Genomic DNA, 20,155 nt, shown 5'->3' with positions numbered 1-20,155 from the left:
TATAAAAAACTTTTATATTTTTTATATTAAGTTAAATAAGAAAAAAAATAAATTATATAACTTATTAAATATATATTTTAATATTAATATTAATTATAATTAAAATTAAATAAATTAAATAATTTTATCTTTTATATAAATTAAAAGAAATAACTTAAATAAAATAATATTAAAGGTTTTTAAAATTCTTTTTAATAAGCTTTAAATTATATAAAAAGCCTTAAAAATAAATATTAAGATAAGATTTCTTTTTATTTAATAATAATTAAAATATATTAAGTAATTTTAAAGTTAAAGTTAACTTTAATTAATTAAAAGCTTATATATAAAATACTTTTTATAAATCTTTATATTTTTATTTAAATAGCTATAAAAAAGATTTTATATAATATTATAATACTTAAAAATTAAAAGTTAACTTTATAAATAAAAAATATAATTTAACATTTAAATATTATTAAAAATATTATATAATAAAAATTACTTTATATTATAATCTTTTATTTATATATAATTATAAATATAAACTTTTTATATAAACTTTAAATTATTTTATATAATAATTAAAATAAAGATATATTTTATATATAATAAAGGAAAATATTAATTATTTAATTATTTAAATATAAAATAAATAAAATAAAAGAATTATATTTATAAATATATAAAGATTTTAATTAAATTTTTAAAATTAAAGAAAATAAATTTTAAACTTATATATTATTATATATAAAAAAGCTTTTAAGAAAGAAAAGAAATAATATAATTTATAAGGTATAAATAAGAAAGTATTATTATAATAATTATAAAACTTTATATTTAATTATTATATATTAAATAAATATTTTTTATAATATTAAAGATAATTTTAATAATATAATTTATATTTTATAATTTTTAATTATAAAAAAAGCCTTTTTTAATAATAATAATAATATTTAAGTTTATAAATTTTAACTTATAAATTAAATTTATAATTTTAATTATATTAATTATTTAATTTAATAAAATATATATTTTAAATTTTTTAATTAATTTCTTTAATTATTTTATTATAATTTAAAATAATAAAATATTTAATTATTTAATTTTATATTTATTATATAATAATATCCTTATATATATAATTAATTTTAATAATTTAATATAATAATTATTAAATTTTCTTTATCTTTTAATTTTAATTTTTTATAAAAGCTAATTTTAATTTATAAATATTAATGCCTTAAGCATTTATTATAATATTATTTATAAATTTATAATGAATTACTATTTCCTAATAAATTTATTATAAATTCGTTATAAATTTACCATAAAACCATTTAACTGCAGTATATTTACCATTTCTTGGATTTAATAATATAATTAATTGCATATAAGAGTAACCCTGAGTTTATAAAGCCCGCAAACCTACCGAGCCGATATTTTCCACCATTATTAAATTAAGTAGTTTGCTATAAATTAACCGCTAAAGCATATTAAATAATAAGTACCTTAAGCAATAACGCTAGCTTTAATAAAAAAGGCTTAACCATTAAAAAAAGGGGGTCCACTAAAATAAAGAAAAATAAAACATAATTAAGTTATTAAAAAGAACCAATTTAATTATTAATAATATTAATAATATTAATAATTATATATAATTTAATAATTAAGAGTTTCATTACCTTAAGCTAATTAAATTAATATTAAAACCTTAAATACCTTTTTAGCAAAACCTAAAGATTAAAATAATTAAAATTATAAATTTAAACTTTAAGTTTAAATATAAAGATTAAATACTTATATTATAAATAAGAAATCCCTTATTTTATATTTTAAAATGCTTAATATTTAATAAAAGAATATATTAAGAAATTGTATATATTATAAATTACATAATTTTAAATAATAGATAATAAAGAAAAAAGTAAAAATATAATTTAAAAAAAGGTTATAAGTAATTAAATAATATTAAACCTTATTAAAGATAATTAAAAAATATTTAACTTAAATTTATTATAATTTAAGTAACTTAATATAACTTATAAAAAAGAATATTAATTTATAAAAAAACTTATTAAGTAAATACTTTAAATAATTTCCTTAACTTATAAAAGTACTTATTATATTATAAATAAATTAATTTAAGAATAATATTAAAATTTAAAAGAAAAGGTATAAAATATTATTAATTAATAAAAAAATAAAATTAAAAATAACATATAAAAATGCCCTTAAATTATTATAAAATATTAAAAAGGCATATATATAAATTAATAAATAAAAAGCACTTATAATAAAAAGTCTTTAAAAAAGGACTTTTTAATATTAAAATATAGCATTATAGGTATTAAACTTATTATAAGTAATATAAGGGTTATTACTTATATAAGCAGTATTTTTTAAATAATTTAAATAATAAGCTATTATAATTAAAAACTTTCCATTTTATAAAGTTAAAAATAACTTTCATAAGAAGTTAATAGCTTATAGCTTATAAAACATTATTAAAGTTTTAAAAAAAAGTATTTATAATTACCTATAATAATAATAAAAACCATAATAATAAGAATAAAAATACTTAAATTATTAAAAATTAAAGAATATTATTATAAAAAGGCATAATTAAATTATATAAAGGCTATAATAAAAAGAAGCATTATTAATTTTTAAAAAAAAAATATTTTAAGTAAAAGATACCTTATATATAATATACCTGATGCCCTTATAAAATGCTATTATATCTTTCTTAAAAAAGCTTACCTTAAATAAAAGCTATAAAAAAGATTTAAGAAAAAATAAAATAAGCTTTTAAAAATAATATTAATTTATAAGTATAAATTTAAGTTATTAAGAAATTAAGGTTTAAATTAAAATTAAAAAATTTAAAACTAATTAAAATAAAAATAATTAAAAAAATTAAAAATTAACTTTTTAAATATTATATTATTAATATAAAAGCTAAGAAAGCTTTTATAATAAATATAAAAGAATACCCTTTTTAATACTTAATAATACTTAACTTAATAAATATAACCTTAATTATAAATAATAATAATAAATTATTTAATATAAAACTAATTATATATAATAATTATTTATAAGTTAATGATTATTAACTTTTTATTTTAAAATATAGTATTATAATAATTTATTATAAATTAATAATTCTTTATCTTAAAAATATTACTTTTTACTTAAGATTATTAATAACTTTAATATCTTTAAAATAACTTTAAAAGAAAGGTATTTATTAAGATAATAAATACAACTTAATACTTTTTAAGCAATAAAATAAATTAACATTATATTTATTTCAAAATATTTATAATTAATATATTATTAAATATTAAATTATTAAGGCCTAAAGCATATTTAATATTTAATAAAAAAAGCATATATTTTATAGTAATAAAAACTACTTGTTAATAAAGCTATTCTTTAATATAGCTAAATAAAGTATTTAAGCTTATATATATTTAAATACTTTATATTTTTATCTTAAGGGATATATATTTAAAAATTAATAATAATTAAATATAAAATGTACGCTTTAGCTAAAATTATAAAGTAAATTTATTAAGCATTAAAAGAAATCCTTAAATAAAAAGGTAAAAGAATTGCATTAAACTTTTATAATTATAAACCCAAAATATATAAATATATATTATAATTACTGCTTATATATAAAACTTTAAGATATATTTAAAATTATTACATTAAAAATTAAAAAAGCAAAATAATTCTTAAAGTACTTAAATCATTCCTTAAAATAATAAAAATATAATGTAAAATGATTATTAAAGTTATTAAATATAATAATAAAATCTATATAAAATAATCAATAATTAAAGGCTTTCTTAAAATAAAATATATTAAAATTCAGTTTTTAAAATTAAATATATAAGCTTAAACTAATAATGTTAAATACTTAAGGAATATAATTAAAGAGAAAATATAAGCAATGTAAATAAGCTTAAAATTCCTATAATTACTTTAATTAAAATTTAAATGCATAATATATATCTTAATAATAAAACGTTAAACTATAACCTTAAATAAAAATTGCTATATTATAAATTTTAATTAATAATTATAAAATGCCTTAATATATTATAGCTAAATTTAAAATTAAATTAAACATGCTTATAAATCTTTAGGTATAAAATATATGCGTTAACTTTAAATGCATAACTTAAGAAAAAGATATATAAACATTTAAAACTATAAATATAAATTAAATATCTTATTAAATATTAATCTTTAAATATTTATTAAATATAAATTTCCTTTATTAAAAAAATAATAATATAAAGAATATTATCTTTAATAAATATTAAATATTTAATAAAAACTAAAAAGAGTTTAAAAATAAACTTTTAATTATAAATATTAATTATTTAATAAAATAAGCAAAGAAATACTCCCTCTTAAATAAAGATAAAATCCTAAAGCTAAAAGAAAAAGACTTAATTAAAGTAAATACTTAAAGAAATAAAACCTAATTTAAAACTAATAAAAAAAGCAATACTTATAGCATTTTAAAAGGAAATATAAAAGTTAAAAAGAAAGAATATTTTAAAGCAAATTAATAAAATAATGCTTAAATAAATATAAAATTTATTCTTTTGCTTATATTTTTATAATTATTACTATTTATATTCCTAATTTATATAATTTAAATAAAGATAAATAATAAAATTTCATTTAATAAAGAAATTTATTAAACTCTTATATAATAAGCTATATTTCTTATAATGTTATAAGCTAGCCTTGAATCATTTGCCATAAGGTATTTAAATAAGGTTTATATTTAAAGTATAAAGGAAAAGGTTTACTCCCCGTTTATATCCATGCTAAAGCCTATTCTTATAAAGCTAAAGCCTATTAATTAATTACAATAAGCAAAGCTTAAACCATAACATATCCTCCTTCTCTAAATCCTTATAACGAGCCTTAAAGAGTAGCTATATAATAAAAAATAAAGAACATTATAGTTTAATTGCAAATTAAACATTGCTCTTTGCTTAGCCATTTAATTATACCTTAATGCCTTTTAATTACGTTAAAAGCCCAGCTTATTATCTATAATTAGCACACCCTAGCCCTTATAATTTAATATGCTAATTAAAGCAAGCTAATGAAAAATAATTATTTAGGCATAAATTAATAGCTAAGCTAATAGCATTTTTATAATCCTTTAATGCAAGCCTTTTACATAAGCTTTCTTATTTAAAACCTTAAAACTATAGATTTATTATATAATTTGCGATTAATTAATGCTTAATTATTTTATTAGCGGGAATTTCCTAAATTCTAAGTATTCCCATAGGGCTAAACTAGCTAACATACAGCTAATCTACTTTAAATTTAAGCTAGCGCTAAGCTAGCATTATTTTTAAACCCTACCTTATAAGAAAAATTTTACGCCCCTTTAAATAAATTCCTTCCCCTTGCTAGCCTTAATTAATAAAAGCTGCATCCTTATTTTTTTATAATAATTAAGGTAATTATACTTATAATAGCTAAGTTAGTTATATATAAAATACTTAACTTTACTTATTAAAATCGCTATAATATTAATATTTATTACTTTATTATTTTAAGGTTAAGTATTATTCTTCCTTATTGTAATGCTAAAAATGCCTTTATATTGCTATAAGGCAAAGCAAAAAGCCTTAAATATATTTAGCCATTCCTTATAATTAAGCCAAGCTTTTATTATAAAGATTAAGCCATTAGCTATTAATAATATTTTATACTTATTTAGCTAATTTTAAGCTTTTGCCATATAAGCTAATTAATTAAATTAAGTAAGAAATTTTATTATTTCCTCCTTATAACGTTATTATAACGCAACTAAGCTAAGCTTAACACGCCTTCGCTTAAAAGGGTTCCTAAGCATAAAGCAAACCTTCTTTAAAAAGCTCTTTAGCTGCCCCTTAAATATCTTTATAAAATTAATATAAAGTAAAAAGTAATTATAAAAAGTTCCTAGCTAACTAAATATATAAAAAAATTAAGCCCCTTTAATGCTAATTGCTTCCTTATTTACTGCAAACTTAGCCCTTATTTCTATTAGCTAAGTTGCTAAATATTCCTAAAATGAGAGTTCCTTTAAATAGGAAAGAGCTTAACGGGCTGTTATTATTCTTTCTAAGTCTTGTTATATTGGGTTTTATATAATTGCATTATAGGTTTATAATGCAAGAGGACTTTAAATATATATTATAGGCTAGCCTTAAGTTATTTGCTATAAGGTATTTAAATAAAGTTTATATTTAAAGTGCAAAGGAGAAGGTTTACTCCCCGTTTATACTCGCGCCAAAGCCTATTCTTATAGGGCCAAAGCCCACTAACTAATTACAATGGGCAAAGCCCAAACCATAACATATAAGCATAAAAGCTGCCTTAATAGCAAAGTTAAATAAGAAAATCCTTAATAAAGCTTAAATTAAAAAACATTTATATTAAGGGGTAAAAATGCATAAAAGCAACCTTTTAAATTTATTAAAATAATATAATAATTTAAAAAGATAAAAGCTAATTATTTATAAAGCTATAAAAACATAAAGCTATAAATTAAAATTAATAAAAAAGATACTTATATAATTAAAAAATAAATCCTAAACTATATATAAATATATATTTATAAATTTAATAAGCATAATATATTTTAAAAGTATAAAGTATAACTTATTATTAAGAAAAATTAATAAGTATAAAAATAAATGCAAAATATTTATATTATTACTCTTGCTAAATAATTATTTTAAATAATTATTGCCATTATATTTAAGTTTAATCTTAAATTAATTTAATATAATATTATTAATGCATTTATTTATACTTTAATAAATTAAAGTATCTTTATAAAAATGCTTTATAAATATAAAAAGAAAAAAATAATTTTATTACTTAATAAAATACTTTATAAGCTATAAATAAGTTTTATATAAACCTTATTATTATATTAAAAATAAAGTTCTTATATTCTTTTATATTAATAATATTATTATAGCTTATTAAAATAATAAATAAAAATAAATTAATGCTTTTATTTAATAACTTTAAGAAAAATATAAGATTAATAAAGGGGATTTAATATAATAATTCTTTAGCATAAAAATTATTTAAAATTATTTAAATAAAAGGATTTAGCTACCCTAAACCTTATATATTAAAAATATTATTAAATTAGCTAATAAAAAGAATTTTTTATATATAGTTCTTACAATAATTAAAAAGCTATTATTATAAGAAAATACTGCCTTATTAGCTAAAATATATATTTATTAATAAAAGATTAATTTATTATTATTTATTATAATATTTACATAACTAAATATTATATTTATTACTTTATAACTTGCTTAATTATTAATAAATTTAAATTTAAAGCATTAAGATATTATTAATTAAATCCTTCTTTATTTTAATAGTATTAAATATATTACCCTTTACTTTAAGAATTTTAATAACCTTATAATTATAAATAATGCATTATTTATAAATAATCCCTTAATTAAAAAAGCTTTTAAGTATTTATAATATAATTATTTAAAGGCCTTATTATCTAAAGAATAAATAAATAAGATATAATTACTATATTAATAATAAAAGCTAAGCTTTTAATACTTATATAAGTTATAAAGGAAACGCTTTTTATAAGCAAGCTCCTTAAAGAACTATTAATAAAATTAAATAATAATATTATTTAAATTAAATATAATAATATTTAAATTATTAACTTAATTAATAAGGAAGTTATTACTTTTAAAATAAAATTATAGCATATGAATATTTATAATTACTAGCTTTAATAAAAAGTTTAAAGTAATTAAATTTTAATAAAATATATATTAATGGTAAAAATAATAGTAAATAGATTAATAAAATCAAATCCTTATTAGCTGGGAAATAAACAAGATTTCTTTATTAACTTAAGCTAAAAAATAAAAAAAAATAAAAAAAGTAAAATACTTTAAATAAAAATTTTATAAAAAATAAATATAAAGCAATAAAAAATTAAAATAAGGTTAAATTAAGTGGTTTGCTATAAACTAATCTTATATTTAGCTTTTTAATACCTATAAGTTTAAGAGGGTATGTTAAATTAAGTGGTTTGCTATAAACTAACTATCAAAGCATATTAAATAATAAGTGCCTTAGGCAATAATATTAATTTTAATAAAAAAGGCCTAACCATTAAAAAGGAAACGGTCCACTAGAATAAAGGAAAATAAGACATAACCAAGTTATTGAAAAGGACCCATTCAATTATTAACAATATCGATGATTACATACAATCTAACAACTACCATTAAGTTGCCACCAGGCAACATGCTCAATCTGTCCCTTAACACTGCATTGACGAAGTGAAATGCATGGGAGGCGTATCGAGATTCATTCTCATTCATGTCCCACAATTAATCTCTCCTCAAAGCCCTTTCCAGTCATTTCAAGCGGAATAGGCCGAAACTCTCCTTCTCGATGCCGTCATTCCCACAGCTCGCTAGCCTCCCTCTTGAGCTGCAGCGAGAAGTATGGCAGGCAAGCCTGGACGAGTCTCCAGGGCCCAGCGTACACATCTTCAGATCCGAGGACTCTGCAAGTGGTGACCCCGCATCTGTCACGTTTGACATTAGATACAACACCCTCATGCATGTCTGCCACGAGTCTCGCGCCATGGCTCGCAAACAGCTCAAATTCCGCCACTACGACAGGGGCGCCTGCTTGGGCCCGTATAGGACATTCGACCTGGAATTGGACGCCATTTATGTCTCGGCCCGGGACTGGGAGGCCTTCTTCTGCCGCGAGTTCCTTGCGAGCTGGACCGAATCGCCGGGGAATCTGCGCCATCTCGGCCTGGACGCCCGCGTGCTGGGTTCACCCGCTGAAGTGAGGACATTTGTCGAATGCCTCGGCGTCCTTACTGGGTTACGCACTGTATCAATAGTGTTCTCCGAAGAGGGTTGGGTCCCAAGGGACCACGTCCCCACGGGTGCTCTGCAGTACCAACTTGTGGACTACCTTGAGGGGGATGCAGTCTGGCATGCCCCTCCTGGCCGCGTGAAGAGGCAGGACATGGATCCGTGGGATGTCGTGAAGCTGTTTTGCGAGGATGTTAAGGTTTCTTTCCACCAACAAATGGCTGCCACGCTGATACCTGGCTGGGAGAACGCGCCGTACGACAAGTCCACTAAGGACTTCCTCTTTGACATCATCCCACAGAGAATTGTGCCCAAACTCGAAGGTGAAAGGCATGGATTTGATGAGGAAGGCAGCTTGGTGTCATCGATTATCGGAGGCCTGCGACGGCTGATGCCATATCGCTCAAGATGACGTTCGAGTTACACACAAACTCTTCTATCATTGCATCCCTCTTCGCAGGCAGACCTCCATTCGATCGGCAGGGATGGACGATCTAGATGCGCGGCATCAGCATACCACCATTTCAGTCCGCCGAGTGTAACAAAGGCTGCCGCTCGCCCACAGCACCAGTATCACTGATGTTTTTTCTAAATCTGCGGAAGGGACATCAGCTCGTGTGCTACTCTTTTGGCTTTCATATACACACCTGACATATCCGACAAAGGAAACGAGCCAAATGGAGCCAACATAACACAGAGACCACTCCAGGAACCCGGCGGCTCTGTACCGTCCCATCCAGAAGAAGACGGTGAATGAGAACCCAAGAGCTGTCTGGATTACCATCAGGAACGTATTGACAATACACCTGATGATGGGGGTGTGGGGTGTCAGCCGTGCAAAATAATGACTGGAATGGGCAACTCGGGACGGACAAAACTCACCATTTTCGCAAGCCAGGAAATTGCGCCGTGGCTGCCCAGGCTTGGTCCCACCACACGATAGCCGTCAGTATCGCAGCCAGCCCAAGCCCGGCGAACGTGCACATGAGAATGAAGCGGTGCTCATCGTTGTTCTCAAACGTATCAAAGATGCTGAGACACACGAGGCACACAGACGCCAAGAGGCCCATGAACAAGGCCACGAAGCTCGTGGTCTGCCTCCACTCGGCGTCGTCGGTCAGCCCATAGAATTTGGGCGAGTACCGCACATGGTGCACGGCAAAGACGGTGCCGGCGAAGGCGACGCCGGTGACGGCACAGCCCACAATAAACACTGGCTGGAAGTTGAAGGCCGCGATGTCACTGATGAACGGGATATCTGGGTTGATTTGGCCGGGATATCTGGGCTGGCCGAGTGCCAGCCATCGGACGAGGAGGATGGTGAGCGTGGAGAACCAGGAAATGCCTGCTACGAGGGGGAAGACCCAAAGCTTGTGAGAATAGCGGAAGCCGGGTCCGAAGACCCTGGGCCAAAGTCCAGTCGCCATGCTGGTTGATGAATCCTCCCTCCCGCAACTTCAAGCGTCCCTGGACAGTTAATTGTGAATTTTGAGCGCAGTTGTTGTGATTCTTTCGGACATGAGCACACGATCAAAAGTCAGCACGAGTAGCGTCATCTGACGCCCCGAGTGTTCTTGTCGGCCTCTGGAAATGTCCCATCTTCGAAAAGACGTCATTGCGGGTCAAAACGTGCAGGTCTGCTGTGGATTATGTGGTAGCCGAGGAACTCGAATTATTTCCGACCAGAAAGTCTCTTCCAGCCGCACAATTCCGTCGAAATGAGAGAGAGCTCTGTGACCCTATCCCTCTTTCCTGGACTGTTGCATGGCGAGTAGGGGGATGATGTGCTTGCCGCGTTCATGACTCTGATTTCCCTTTCGGTGGATGGGGGCCGACTGTGGCAGATTCCAAATTTCTGCCACCACCGTAGCCAATCGGAAAAAAATCGAGTTTGCATCCTGTTCCCAATTCACAATTCAGTTCGACCGCTAAACATCAGATCATTTCTCATTAGGTACTGTCCTACATAGGCCACCCACTCTTGCATCCAGTGTCCCGGGCCCCGGTCGTGGACTACCCCGAGGGCTTTCCACCAGGTCCGGGATGGCACACCGGAATGCTAATAGCCAAGAAATAACCACACTGCCCATTTATACAAGTTGCTAAATCAACTGAAGGATTCAAGGACGCGATAAGTCAAGCTTACCACTTGCTCCGAAGTGAGCCATTCTCCAGCATGTCGCGAAGCCTCAGCTGTTGTGGGCCAAGACTTTTGACTTTTGGGTGCCTGGAAGGGGCCCACACCAGGCGAAGCTAATCTGCCTCGCTGACATCGCAATCTTGACGGCCGTGCCAAACCCGGATTGCAGCCTCCGGATTGGGCCCGCAGACGCCGGTCCGCCCCCACAAGGAGCGGTGATCCTTCAGCTCCCCACGCCCAAGCGACACAGCCAGGACAGGCCCTCTACGCGAGCGAATCCTTCCTGTGTCACAATAAGCGTTGAAGGCCCGCATTGGTAAGCCGGCCGGCTTGACCAAAAAGACAATGTCCCTCTCCTCTAGGATCTCCGGCGCGTTCCTGAGGAACTAGTACTGTAGTCTCTCCTTTCTGGTTGAGGATAGGACCACCCTGCTGGCCACCTCTCGATTTATTTCCCGCTAATACACAGAGTCGCCACGATCATAGAAATTGGCCGCGCTGTGGATGTCGCACCACGTGTCGGCCTAATATCCTGGCAATAATAGCAGCTGCTTCTCTGGTCCTGGGCGGTGGGTGTAGCACTAGCTAACCCTGTGCACTCTCGATCAGAACTACGATCGAGACAGGTCGATGGTGCTGTTTCAGATAATGTTTTTCTGCGGAGAGCGTATCACTCTTGTAAGTATCTATACTCAGATTGAGTTCAACATCACGTCGTACTGACACGTAGGTTGGAACAGCTGCGGTGCTCAATGGCAGAGTCTATATTGACGGCGGCGAATTCTCATATTCGAGCAGCAGTGGGGCGACATATCAATACTGTAAGCCATCGCTAATGTCCTGGCCACATCCCAACTCGGCCTTGCAGACTGGTGTTCGCGGCATGCGTCTCTAAAACGTGTCACTAGCGTCGACTTTATTATCGATCGATCTGTCGGCCAATTTCGAACCAGATACCGTGGCCTACACGTCAATAGAAAAGCCATCTGGCGTGCCGGATCTGAACAGGGCGGGCATATGGGTCGATCAAGCGTCGGGGTTGCTTTACACGGGGTTTGCGGGTCTTTCATCGGATTTTGGCGATCAGCCAACAGTATCGCAAGGCTTGTGGTCATTCAAGCCTAGCGATGATGGAGCAACGGGGACGTGGACGAACCTCAATGATACCACGGACGAATACTTCACAGCGCAGCCCAGGCATTTCGCGGGACCTGTGGCCAGTGGGAACGGGGCTGGATACTTCCTGGGTGGTAAGTTGGTCCAGCGCAGGCAGCGCCCATGCCTGACAAAATCTCAGATGCCGTTGCTGAGATCTAACCATACTCTCAGGCCAAATCTTGGATAACAGGACCGAGGTGCCCGTCAGTGGTCTCCTCAAATACGATTTTGCCACAAAGGTCGCAACCAACGCGACGGTCTCGGGTATTTCCACATCTGGATACGTGCAGCGCGGCCAGATGCAATATGTGCCCAACTTCGGGCCCGCGGGCGTCATCATCGCCGCCGGAGGCCACCAGCTCCAGAAAGGGTCAACGGAGAAGTACCTGCTGTCCTTCAACTCAGTCCAGGTCTTCGACCCCGCGACCGACACGTGGTACGAGCAGACCACGACGGGGAACATCCCCGCGGGCCGCAAGGAGTACTGCATGGCGGGCGCCGCGTCGTCCAACAACACGTACGAGATCCTCGTGTACGCGGGCTGGGACGGGAACCTGGGCTCGACCTCGATCCCGTGGGACGAGGCGTACGTGCTGTCGCTGCCGTCCTTCCACTGGTTCAAGGCCGACTACCAGGCCCTCCGCCCGCGCCACGGCCTCACGTGCGAGCACGTCGGGGGCGGCCAGGTCCTGGCGATCGGGGGCGTCGACACGACTCAGAATGGCCCGACGAGCCTCTACGACGACGTGTTCAACACGCGGGACACGCACGACCAGGGGCTGGCGATATTTGATATGAGCAGCTTGTCGTTCACGACGGGTTACCTGAGCAACCAGACGGTGTACAACCTGGCAACAGACGTGCAGAACTATTACAATGACCAGTAGGTCCTCACTCAACGACGGGCGGGTTCATGTCGGGTACGATTGCTGACTGACTTGATGTTCCGTAGCGACCGCATGGCCGACTTTGCCTACTCGGGCCTGAAGGATCTCTTTTCCGTTCAGAACTTTACCGCCGCAGCGACCGACGACACCGGATCGGGCGACAGCTCGTCAGGCACAGGAGAATCCGGGAGCGGGTCCGGTGCGTCCTCGGGCACATCGACTTCCAGCTCCGGCTCAGAATCCACAGGTTCGAGCAGCACAGGCGCCATAGCCGGCGGGGTCGTGGGCGGCGTCGCGGGCGTAGCTCTTATCGGTGCGGCGGTGTTTTTCCTCCTGAGACGACGAAAGGCGAAACGAGCGGCACTGCAGCAGAACATCGAAGCCCAAGGCGCGGGAGAGAAAACGTATTATGGCACTGGTGGTTATGATAATCGATATGGCGCGGCGCCGCACGCTGAGATGCCGGGGCAAGCGCCGCCGAGGTCGGAAGTCGTCGGGTCGACGCCGCAGGCGGAACTGCCTGTCCCCCAAAGGTATGAGTTGTCTTGATGGGGTATGAGATGCTCGAGGAGCGGAGCAGTAAATGACGTGGCTACGCAGCTATGTGCATATGGAACGTAGCGGATGGGCTTGTGTCCATATTTTGGCTCTTAATGTTTATAATTCAATTCCAAAAGGAAGAACAACTTGGGAAGTTTCACAGATACAAGGAGTCTACGACTTGAAACTTAAATACTGAAGTAAATCGTACATACATCTGCCCCTAGAGCTCATATAATACTAGTTATGGGAATGCAATCCAGAGCGCTTCGTAGTACCGACCTGGATCTACAGCCATTGCCTCGGAGGAGCTGCTCTCAGTCAATGATATGTCTCCCTACCGTTGCTCAGGCCCTATTGCAAATCTCGAGGGGTGGCTTTGAGATGAGCACAATGGATCGCATTGGCCCTGTGCAGCTGGGGTAAAGAGTACTACTTCAGGGCACGTCGACTCTCTAACCTGTCCGCGCTTCCTCGATTTACGGACACCTTGCAGATGCCCGAGCGCCCCTCCCCGATCCCTAATTACGCAACCTGCTTTGAGATCCGAAAAACAGCCAGGCCTGACCACAAGTGGGACACAATCCTTCTGCTCCCCTTTCCGCCATCCGATGCCTTAAGCGGGAGTCAACACATGCAATTACAAAGAATGGCTCGACTCGACGGGCAACGAGTCTGCCTCGCAGCCCAGGTTGTCAATGCCATCGGGACCTAGGGTTGGGTTACACTGTCCTTCCTTTCGTCACTGCTTCTCACCCAGAAGAACCTCTGTTCCGGTCTATAAGAGTTCGACCAAGTGGAGGGCGGACACCGTCTCCCTATCGTCGCACCTCGGTCGATACCGGTACGAATGTCGCATCAGGACGAAGAATACAATGACTTCTGTGGCCTTTTGCGAGGAGATCTGAGTCATCACAGTTGACCTGGCCTGGCGAACATAGCCATGTTCGAAAAGCCCCTGTAGGTCCAGAAGCCGAGGTTTGAAGGACAGTGGAAAAGCCTGCAGCACATACTCAGCTCGGAGAAGACAGGCGAGGAGATGCGCGCGTCCTACCAGGTCATGAGCACACCACCCCGAAGACGACTACGAGTGGGACTGAGAAGAGAGTCTACAGGTGAGCCCGTGAGAGGATGCTCCGGAGGGTGCGCTGCTGGTAGAACATGCCAATGCGTTCTTATCGCTCATCCACTGTTGACCCGAGCTTGCATTGTTCTCATTTCTCATGAATCTTATAACCCTAACCCATTTGGAGCTCGGTACGTCGGACATTTCTGCTCCAGATCTCGCGATCCCCACTGCAAGTCGACTCGGCAAATATATGCCTCGTGCCGCGTTATTCGCTGCCCTATCGATTGTGGTGCCAGTGGGTTGGCGAGAAACAAGATCCAGAGGGCCCCCTAGAGCGGTGAGAGTGTTGTGCCGGGTACCTGGTGATGACAGTAAGCAGCGGGGCCCCCATTGCATGAACCACCAACCATACACGTGTCGATGAAGTGGCTCCCGGCCTCCACTCAGTTCTCTCTAGCCCAATCAAGCAAGCCGTCTCCGTGGACGGCAACAACGATATCCTCTCCTGACATGGACCCGATATGGAGTCGACTATGGCCTCGCGGAGCTACCGGGACGGTCCTTGTGGCTCCATCCCATGCAGGGGGCATTGAGCCTTTATCTGGAAGCCGTCCATCGACGTCCACGAGCCAGACCCATTGACTCATCGAACAAACAATCTTGACACCAGTCAATTATACGCTTCTTTCGAGGACAACAGCACTCTTTTCAAAACAACACCCAGGTCTGCGCCGGCAGCAGACGTCCAATTACACAATGTCCAACACGATGGCACTAGTCAGACGGTCCACAACGTCCCTCAGCAAGACGTCGTCCCTCAGCAAGACGTCATCCCTCAGCAAGACATCGTCCCTCACCAAGCAGAGCTCACGTGAGACAAAGGCGGATGAGGAAGAAGGCAAAGGCCGCTCATCAACTCAGCTGGAGTGCGACCAGGTGTACCAGGGAATCAAGCGATGGAAGGCACACGAAGGGGCTGTCCTGATCCCGGTGGTCAGGAAGAGTACCATTCCATCCCTGAAGGACCGGGCTAGGCCGCGATGGTGGAAGGGAAGGAAGGGTATGTCACTTGCTTCATGCCTGTTTGCGGTGTCATCCAACCAACCATACACTAACATGCATCTCATCCCCAGCCAAGGCCGCAATGTGCTTCACAACACCAGAGGCGCTGCAACGGGAGATCGACAGCAGCGCAAGCGACGGGCAGGTCCACGAGCTGTTCCTCCTGGTCAGCCGCTACATCGACCTGCAGACGTCCACGTTCACCGTTCCGGAGAACATCGACAACCTGTACATCATCCGGTGCGCAAACGTCTCCAAGGTCCCCGGCACGGTCGAGGGCAACAGCAAGCTGGTCCTCAACGGCGGCTCGACCTTCTGCGGCGTCCGGCTGGACGAGTGGCAGACCAAGCACGTCGGCGAGCACAACATCATCCTGGGGCCGGACGTCATCATCCAGGTGAGCATGGGCAACGGGATCCCCTGGACGGCCCGCGACGCCATGGGCATCATCTCGAAGCAGCAGCGCGAGGAGGTCGCCAAGCACTTCAAGGAGATGTGCGACGCAAAGTGCGAGGGCAACCCGGAGTGGAACAAGTGGCGCAGCCCCGTCAACAAGCTGCTCGACGTCGCCGCGGGGACCACCACCCTCGCGTCCGTCGTCGAGTGCTACGCCGGCGGCATCGCCATCCAGGTCGCCACCAAGGCGGCCGAGTCGGGCATCGACGGCGCCTTCAAGATCGGCGCCGGGCTGCTGTGCCTGTCCGGCCCCGGCCCAGCTCGCACTCGCTGGCGTCGGTGCCGCGGCCGCCATCTACTTCATCCCCTGGGACACTGTCTGGGGCTGGTTCCGCTCTGCGTTTGGGGCGTTGATGAAATGGATCGTGCAGGCGTGGGAGAACCTGAAGAGTTGGATGAAGCAGGCTTTGCCGGGGATCGGCCAGCAGGCGATCAAGAGTGTGTTTGAGATGCGGGTCCAGCCGATGTTGACGCGGTGAGCATAGCTCATGTTGCTCACACTATCACTGACTGCATGTGGTACCAAGGCTGGAACTTGTGCGCATTGCAATTGGTTGTAGAATGGTGAAGGGCCTTTTGGGAACAGGATTTTGACAGTGGTTGCGCCTTGACCGACACACTCCTTAAATGCAGGTAAACTGCTTGGATACGAACCCTATAGAAGGAGGAATTATGAGATAAGACGACATACAATGTTATAGAAGAACCAAAAAAAAATATATATATATATATATACCCAACGAACTAACCTAACAAATTGTGCTTTGTTCACCCTTTTGATATGGAAGCGCTGATGTTCCGCGATATTGCGATGCTGGCCTCTCGCGTCTCCTTTCCATCACTCCCGACGTTTGAACTGAACCATTGGCCCATTATGCATAGAAACGAACACATCAGAACAGCCCTGCCAACTATGGCCGGGCCGTCACGCTGACTGGGATCTTGGCTGGCTGCTCCATCGGCCTTGTCCCCCAGCAGAACTGCGCGCTTTGGTCTATCATTGACACATCTGGCTGCGCCACCGCCCGATCTGTAACATTCTCCAATTAGTTGAAGGGTGGCATCGCGCCCAAGGAAGGATTGCTGTACGACATTACTGTATCTCACCTCGGAAGTCTGCATTATGGTAGATCATGGCATAGGGCATTGCATTCTGGCAGCATCAAATATGGCATTGCATTTTGGTAATGGGAAAAGGCCCTATGGACGAGAAATATGTGGTTCATTTAAATATCACAAAGACAATTTGGTCGTTGACACTGCACCTTTTATCAGTCCTGACATGTGTCTGCTGAGGAGTCGGCTTTACCAGAATACTCTGCCTACCGCCTGAATCCCCCATGCCATCGAGCTGCATGATGTCTCGGCCGAGAGGAGCTCAGGCGGTCTAGATTCGTTCACCACTGTGAAGATGTGTCTCCTGATTGATAAAGAAGCTTGTGGGAATCCTGGACAAAAGTCATAGTTGCATAGGTTTGCTACTCAGCTGAACTAAACCCTCATTCCGATGGCCAGGCCGTACCGATAATATTATTGAGTCATCTCCAGAGCATTTCCTGCCTTTGAAAAATCAGGATATGATGGAAAGCCTCAGGAGATGTGGCTGATCCGGGTCTGAATCGTTTCCGCTGCTGCTGCTGCAAGGCACAGCTTGCTATCAGTGGACGGTCGTTTGCCAGACGCATTTCACTTCCTGCTCAAGGGGGCGTTTGTGTAAACAGAGTCAAGTCCATGGTGCTGATTTTGATGTGCTGACTAGCCATCTCTTTTGGGCCATTACTTCCCTGCCCAGAGTGCCGAGAGCACCATTTCCTCTATTCTTCTACCAAACTCACCACCTGAACAAACCGTCACCATCCTGTCCAGTTACACAGGCAGCTGCCATAGGACGCCTCTATCACCACTTGACCCCGAGCCATGTCCTCGCAACGGATCCCCACGACGGGGCCTAGCTCCCTGCGCCCCACCGGCTTTGCAGAGACCATTCTGATCATCACCATCCTGCTCGGCCTTTTTTGCATGATTGCAGTCGTTCCCCGCACTTGGCAGCGTATTCGAGACCGAAGCTTTCATGTTGACGACGGCGTTACATGGCTTGGGCTGGTAAGTCAACATATAGCGGCAAGCGAGCATTTCTACAGCAACACTGACATGCAGCAGATCTTCAACTTGATCCAGTACGCATTTGTGGCGTGGGGCACAACGGTACTAGGAATGGGCTCTCCGGATTCAATGCTGTCCAAGCCCATGATAAGGAACTTCTCCCAGGCAGCGTACTGTAAGCCATCACAAACCTCGAAAGTCTCTCAGCGAGCCAAATCTCGTTCTCCTGTGGTCTATCAAACGGTCGAATCCCGTTTGAACACTAAGTTCCTTATTTTCTTGCAAGGTACTGAGGCAATCAAACCTAGGGATCAAAGTTACGTACACACTGGCGATGGGGTTTACCAAAGCCAGTATTTGCAGCACACTGCTACGAATAAACAACGGGACCGGCCATCGGAAGACCACCTGGGCTCTCTGGCTCATCATGATCGTGGTCGCTGCATCATCAACCGCTTCATTCCTTTATTACGTCGTGCGCTGCGACCCTTTTAGTGGTTGTCGAGACTCCGCCTACACAATACTCGTCATCTATTTTCTCTGGGTGGCCGTCTACATCCTCGTCGACATCGCGCTAGCCGCTGTACCTTTGTTCATGATCCGCGGTCTCAACAGTAAGCAGCTTCCGGATACAATGTTCACCCCTTCAAGAAAAACAATTTCCTATCTATAGCCAATACCACAAAGGTATTATCAGGCTGCAGGTTGTGAAACAAGCTATGGCCATACTATGTCCTGTTCCTCCCTATATCCAGATGAAACTTCTCCCTCAGTTCTTTGATGGCTGACTCCTTTTGCTGCAGTGCAGAAGAGCCTCAAGCTGTCACTAGGGGTGATCTTGGCCATGGGCGGCATCGCATGCCTCGCTTCCATTATTCGCATCCCGTCCCGGCTCGAAAACACGGGTGGTAGCGATGAGGGATACCGATTCGGTTCGGTCATCCTGTGGAGTGTGGTCGAGACCGGCCTGAGCATCATTGCATGTTGCCTCCCGATGATGCGCAAACTCCTTAGGAGCTTCGACACAGATGGCGCCTCAGTCGCCCAAGGCAGACCCGCGTACTACCAGCCCGGCTCCTCTGGACACTCGGGACACTCGGGACAGACCCCCAGCAACAACAATCGGCACCTTCTACACCAATCAAGCCTTTCCTCCGACCAAGAGAAGGGGCCCAACGCCGTGTAGCCCTTCAACGGGACATCACCTTCATTCAAGCTTAACCACAGCCCCAACACCTATGTCATGCACGCCTGGCTTTGGTGGTTCAGTCCAAAACCGCTTGCCCGCGCCAATAAGTAGCAGCCTCGGGAATGTTACGAGTCCCCAGAACGAGGACTGGGCATTTGTCGTCGCACCAGTCATGTAATTGAGGTCTTCAATAGTTCGCCCTATCCATGAGGTTGACCGTCGATTCCGGGTGTTAATAGGGTTCAATGGCAGAATGAGGAAATGCAGGTCGATGATGTGAAATCTTTCCCACTGTCTGCTACGGTTTCTGTGACTGCGCCTTGTGGAGCTTCAAGCTCTACTTCGCCGAGCCCTTTGAGTGCCTCGTCTTCGCCGAAAAGAACATCATCTTCTTCTTGACCTCTGATTCTGCTGGGGAAAGGCCTATCAGGGTCGTGTCGCACCTTCTGAGGCATATTGCCATAGGTAGGCAGCAGAAGCTACTCACCAGGCTATCTTGTGAGCATTGCCGGCTATGTTATGGCTGCATCTGCTGCTCTGGCCCAGGCATTGACATTGCCAATGTATGAGTACTTGAGCAGCCCGGAGAGATCTGATCAACCCATGGCTGCGCCCAACGTGCCAAACTTTCAATTT

At 38.4% G+C, this 20,155-nt stretch overlaps 5 protein-coding genes across 5 annotated transcripts; 4 read left to right on the top strand and 1 right to left on the bottom strand.

Moving 5' to 3' along the window:
- Positions 1-8,475: 8,475 nt before the first annotated feature.
- On the top strand, positions 8,476-9,327 carry INS49_015797 (uncharacterized protein; the record flags this gene model as incomplete). Its single annotated transcript, XM_043176475.1, has 1 exon — positions 8,476-9,327. The coding sequence occupies one exon, from the start codon at positions 8,476-8,478 to the stop codon at positions 9,325-9,327; it is 852 nt and encodes a 283-aa protein (XP_043019930.1).
- Positions 9,328-9,503: 176 nt separating this feature from the next.
- Positions 9,504-10,342, bottom strand: INS49_015796 (uncharacterized protein; the record flags this gene model as incomplete). Its single annotated transcript, XM_043176474.1, has 3 exons — positions 9,504-9,509; positions 9,568-9,721; positions 9,798-10,342. The coding sequence occupies 3 exons, from the start codon at positions 10,340-10,342 to the stop codon at positions 9,504-9,506; spliced, it is 705 nt and encodes a 234-aa protein (XP_043019929.1).
- Positions 10,343-11,685: 1,343 nt separating this feature from the next.
- Positions 11,686-13,649, top strand: INS49_015795 (uncharacterized protein; the record flags this gene model as incomplete). The annotated part of the gene is made up of 5 exons (XM_043176473.1): positions 11,686-11,733; positions 11,786-11,876; positions 11,964-12,305; positions 12,385-13,096; positions 13,166-13,649. The coding sequence occupies 5 exons, from the start codon at positions 11,686-11,688 to the stop codon at positions 13,647-13,649; spliced, it is 1,677 nt and encodes a 558-aa protein (XP_043019928.1).
- A 1,816-nt stretch (positions 13,650-15,465) lies between these two features.
- Positions 15,466-16,675, top strand: INS49_015794 (uncharacterized protein; the record flags this gene model as incomplete). Its single annotated transcript, XM_043176472.1, has 2 exons — positions 15,466-15,769; positions 15,843-16,675. 2 exons carry the CDS (start codon positions 15,466-15,468, stop codon positions 16,673-16,675), a joined length of 1,137 nt encoding a protein of 378 aa, XP_043019927.1.
- Positions 16,676-18,144: 1,469 nt separating this feature from the next.
- On the top strand, positions 18,145-19,516 carry INS49_015793 (uncharacterized protein; the record flags this gene model as incomplete). The annotated part of the gene is made up of 4 exons (XM_043176471.1): positions 18,145-18,330; positions 18,385-18,404; positions 18,694-18,944; positions 19,134-19,516. The coding sequence occupies 4 exons, from the start codon at positions 18,145-18,147 to the stop codon at positions 19,514-19,516; spliced, it is 840 nt and encodes a 279-aa protein (XP_043019926.1).
- Between the last annotated feature and the right edge of the window lie 639 nt (positions 19,517-20,155).

The sequence above is a fragment of the Diaporthe citri genome (genome assembly GCF_014595645.1).
Source record: "Diaporthe citri strain NFHF-8-4 chromosome Unknown scaffold_9, whole genome shotgun sequence".
Lineage (NCBI taxonomy): Eukaryota > Fungi > Ascomycota > Sordariomycetes > Diaporthales > Diaporthaceae > Diaporthe > Diaporthe citri.
Note: the sequence above shows the minus strand (reverse complement) of the source record. Positions and strands in the feature narration are given on the sequence as shown.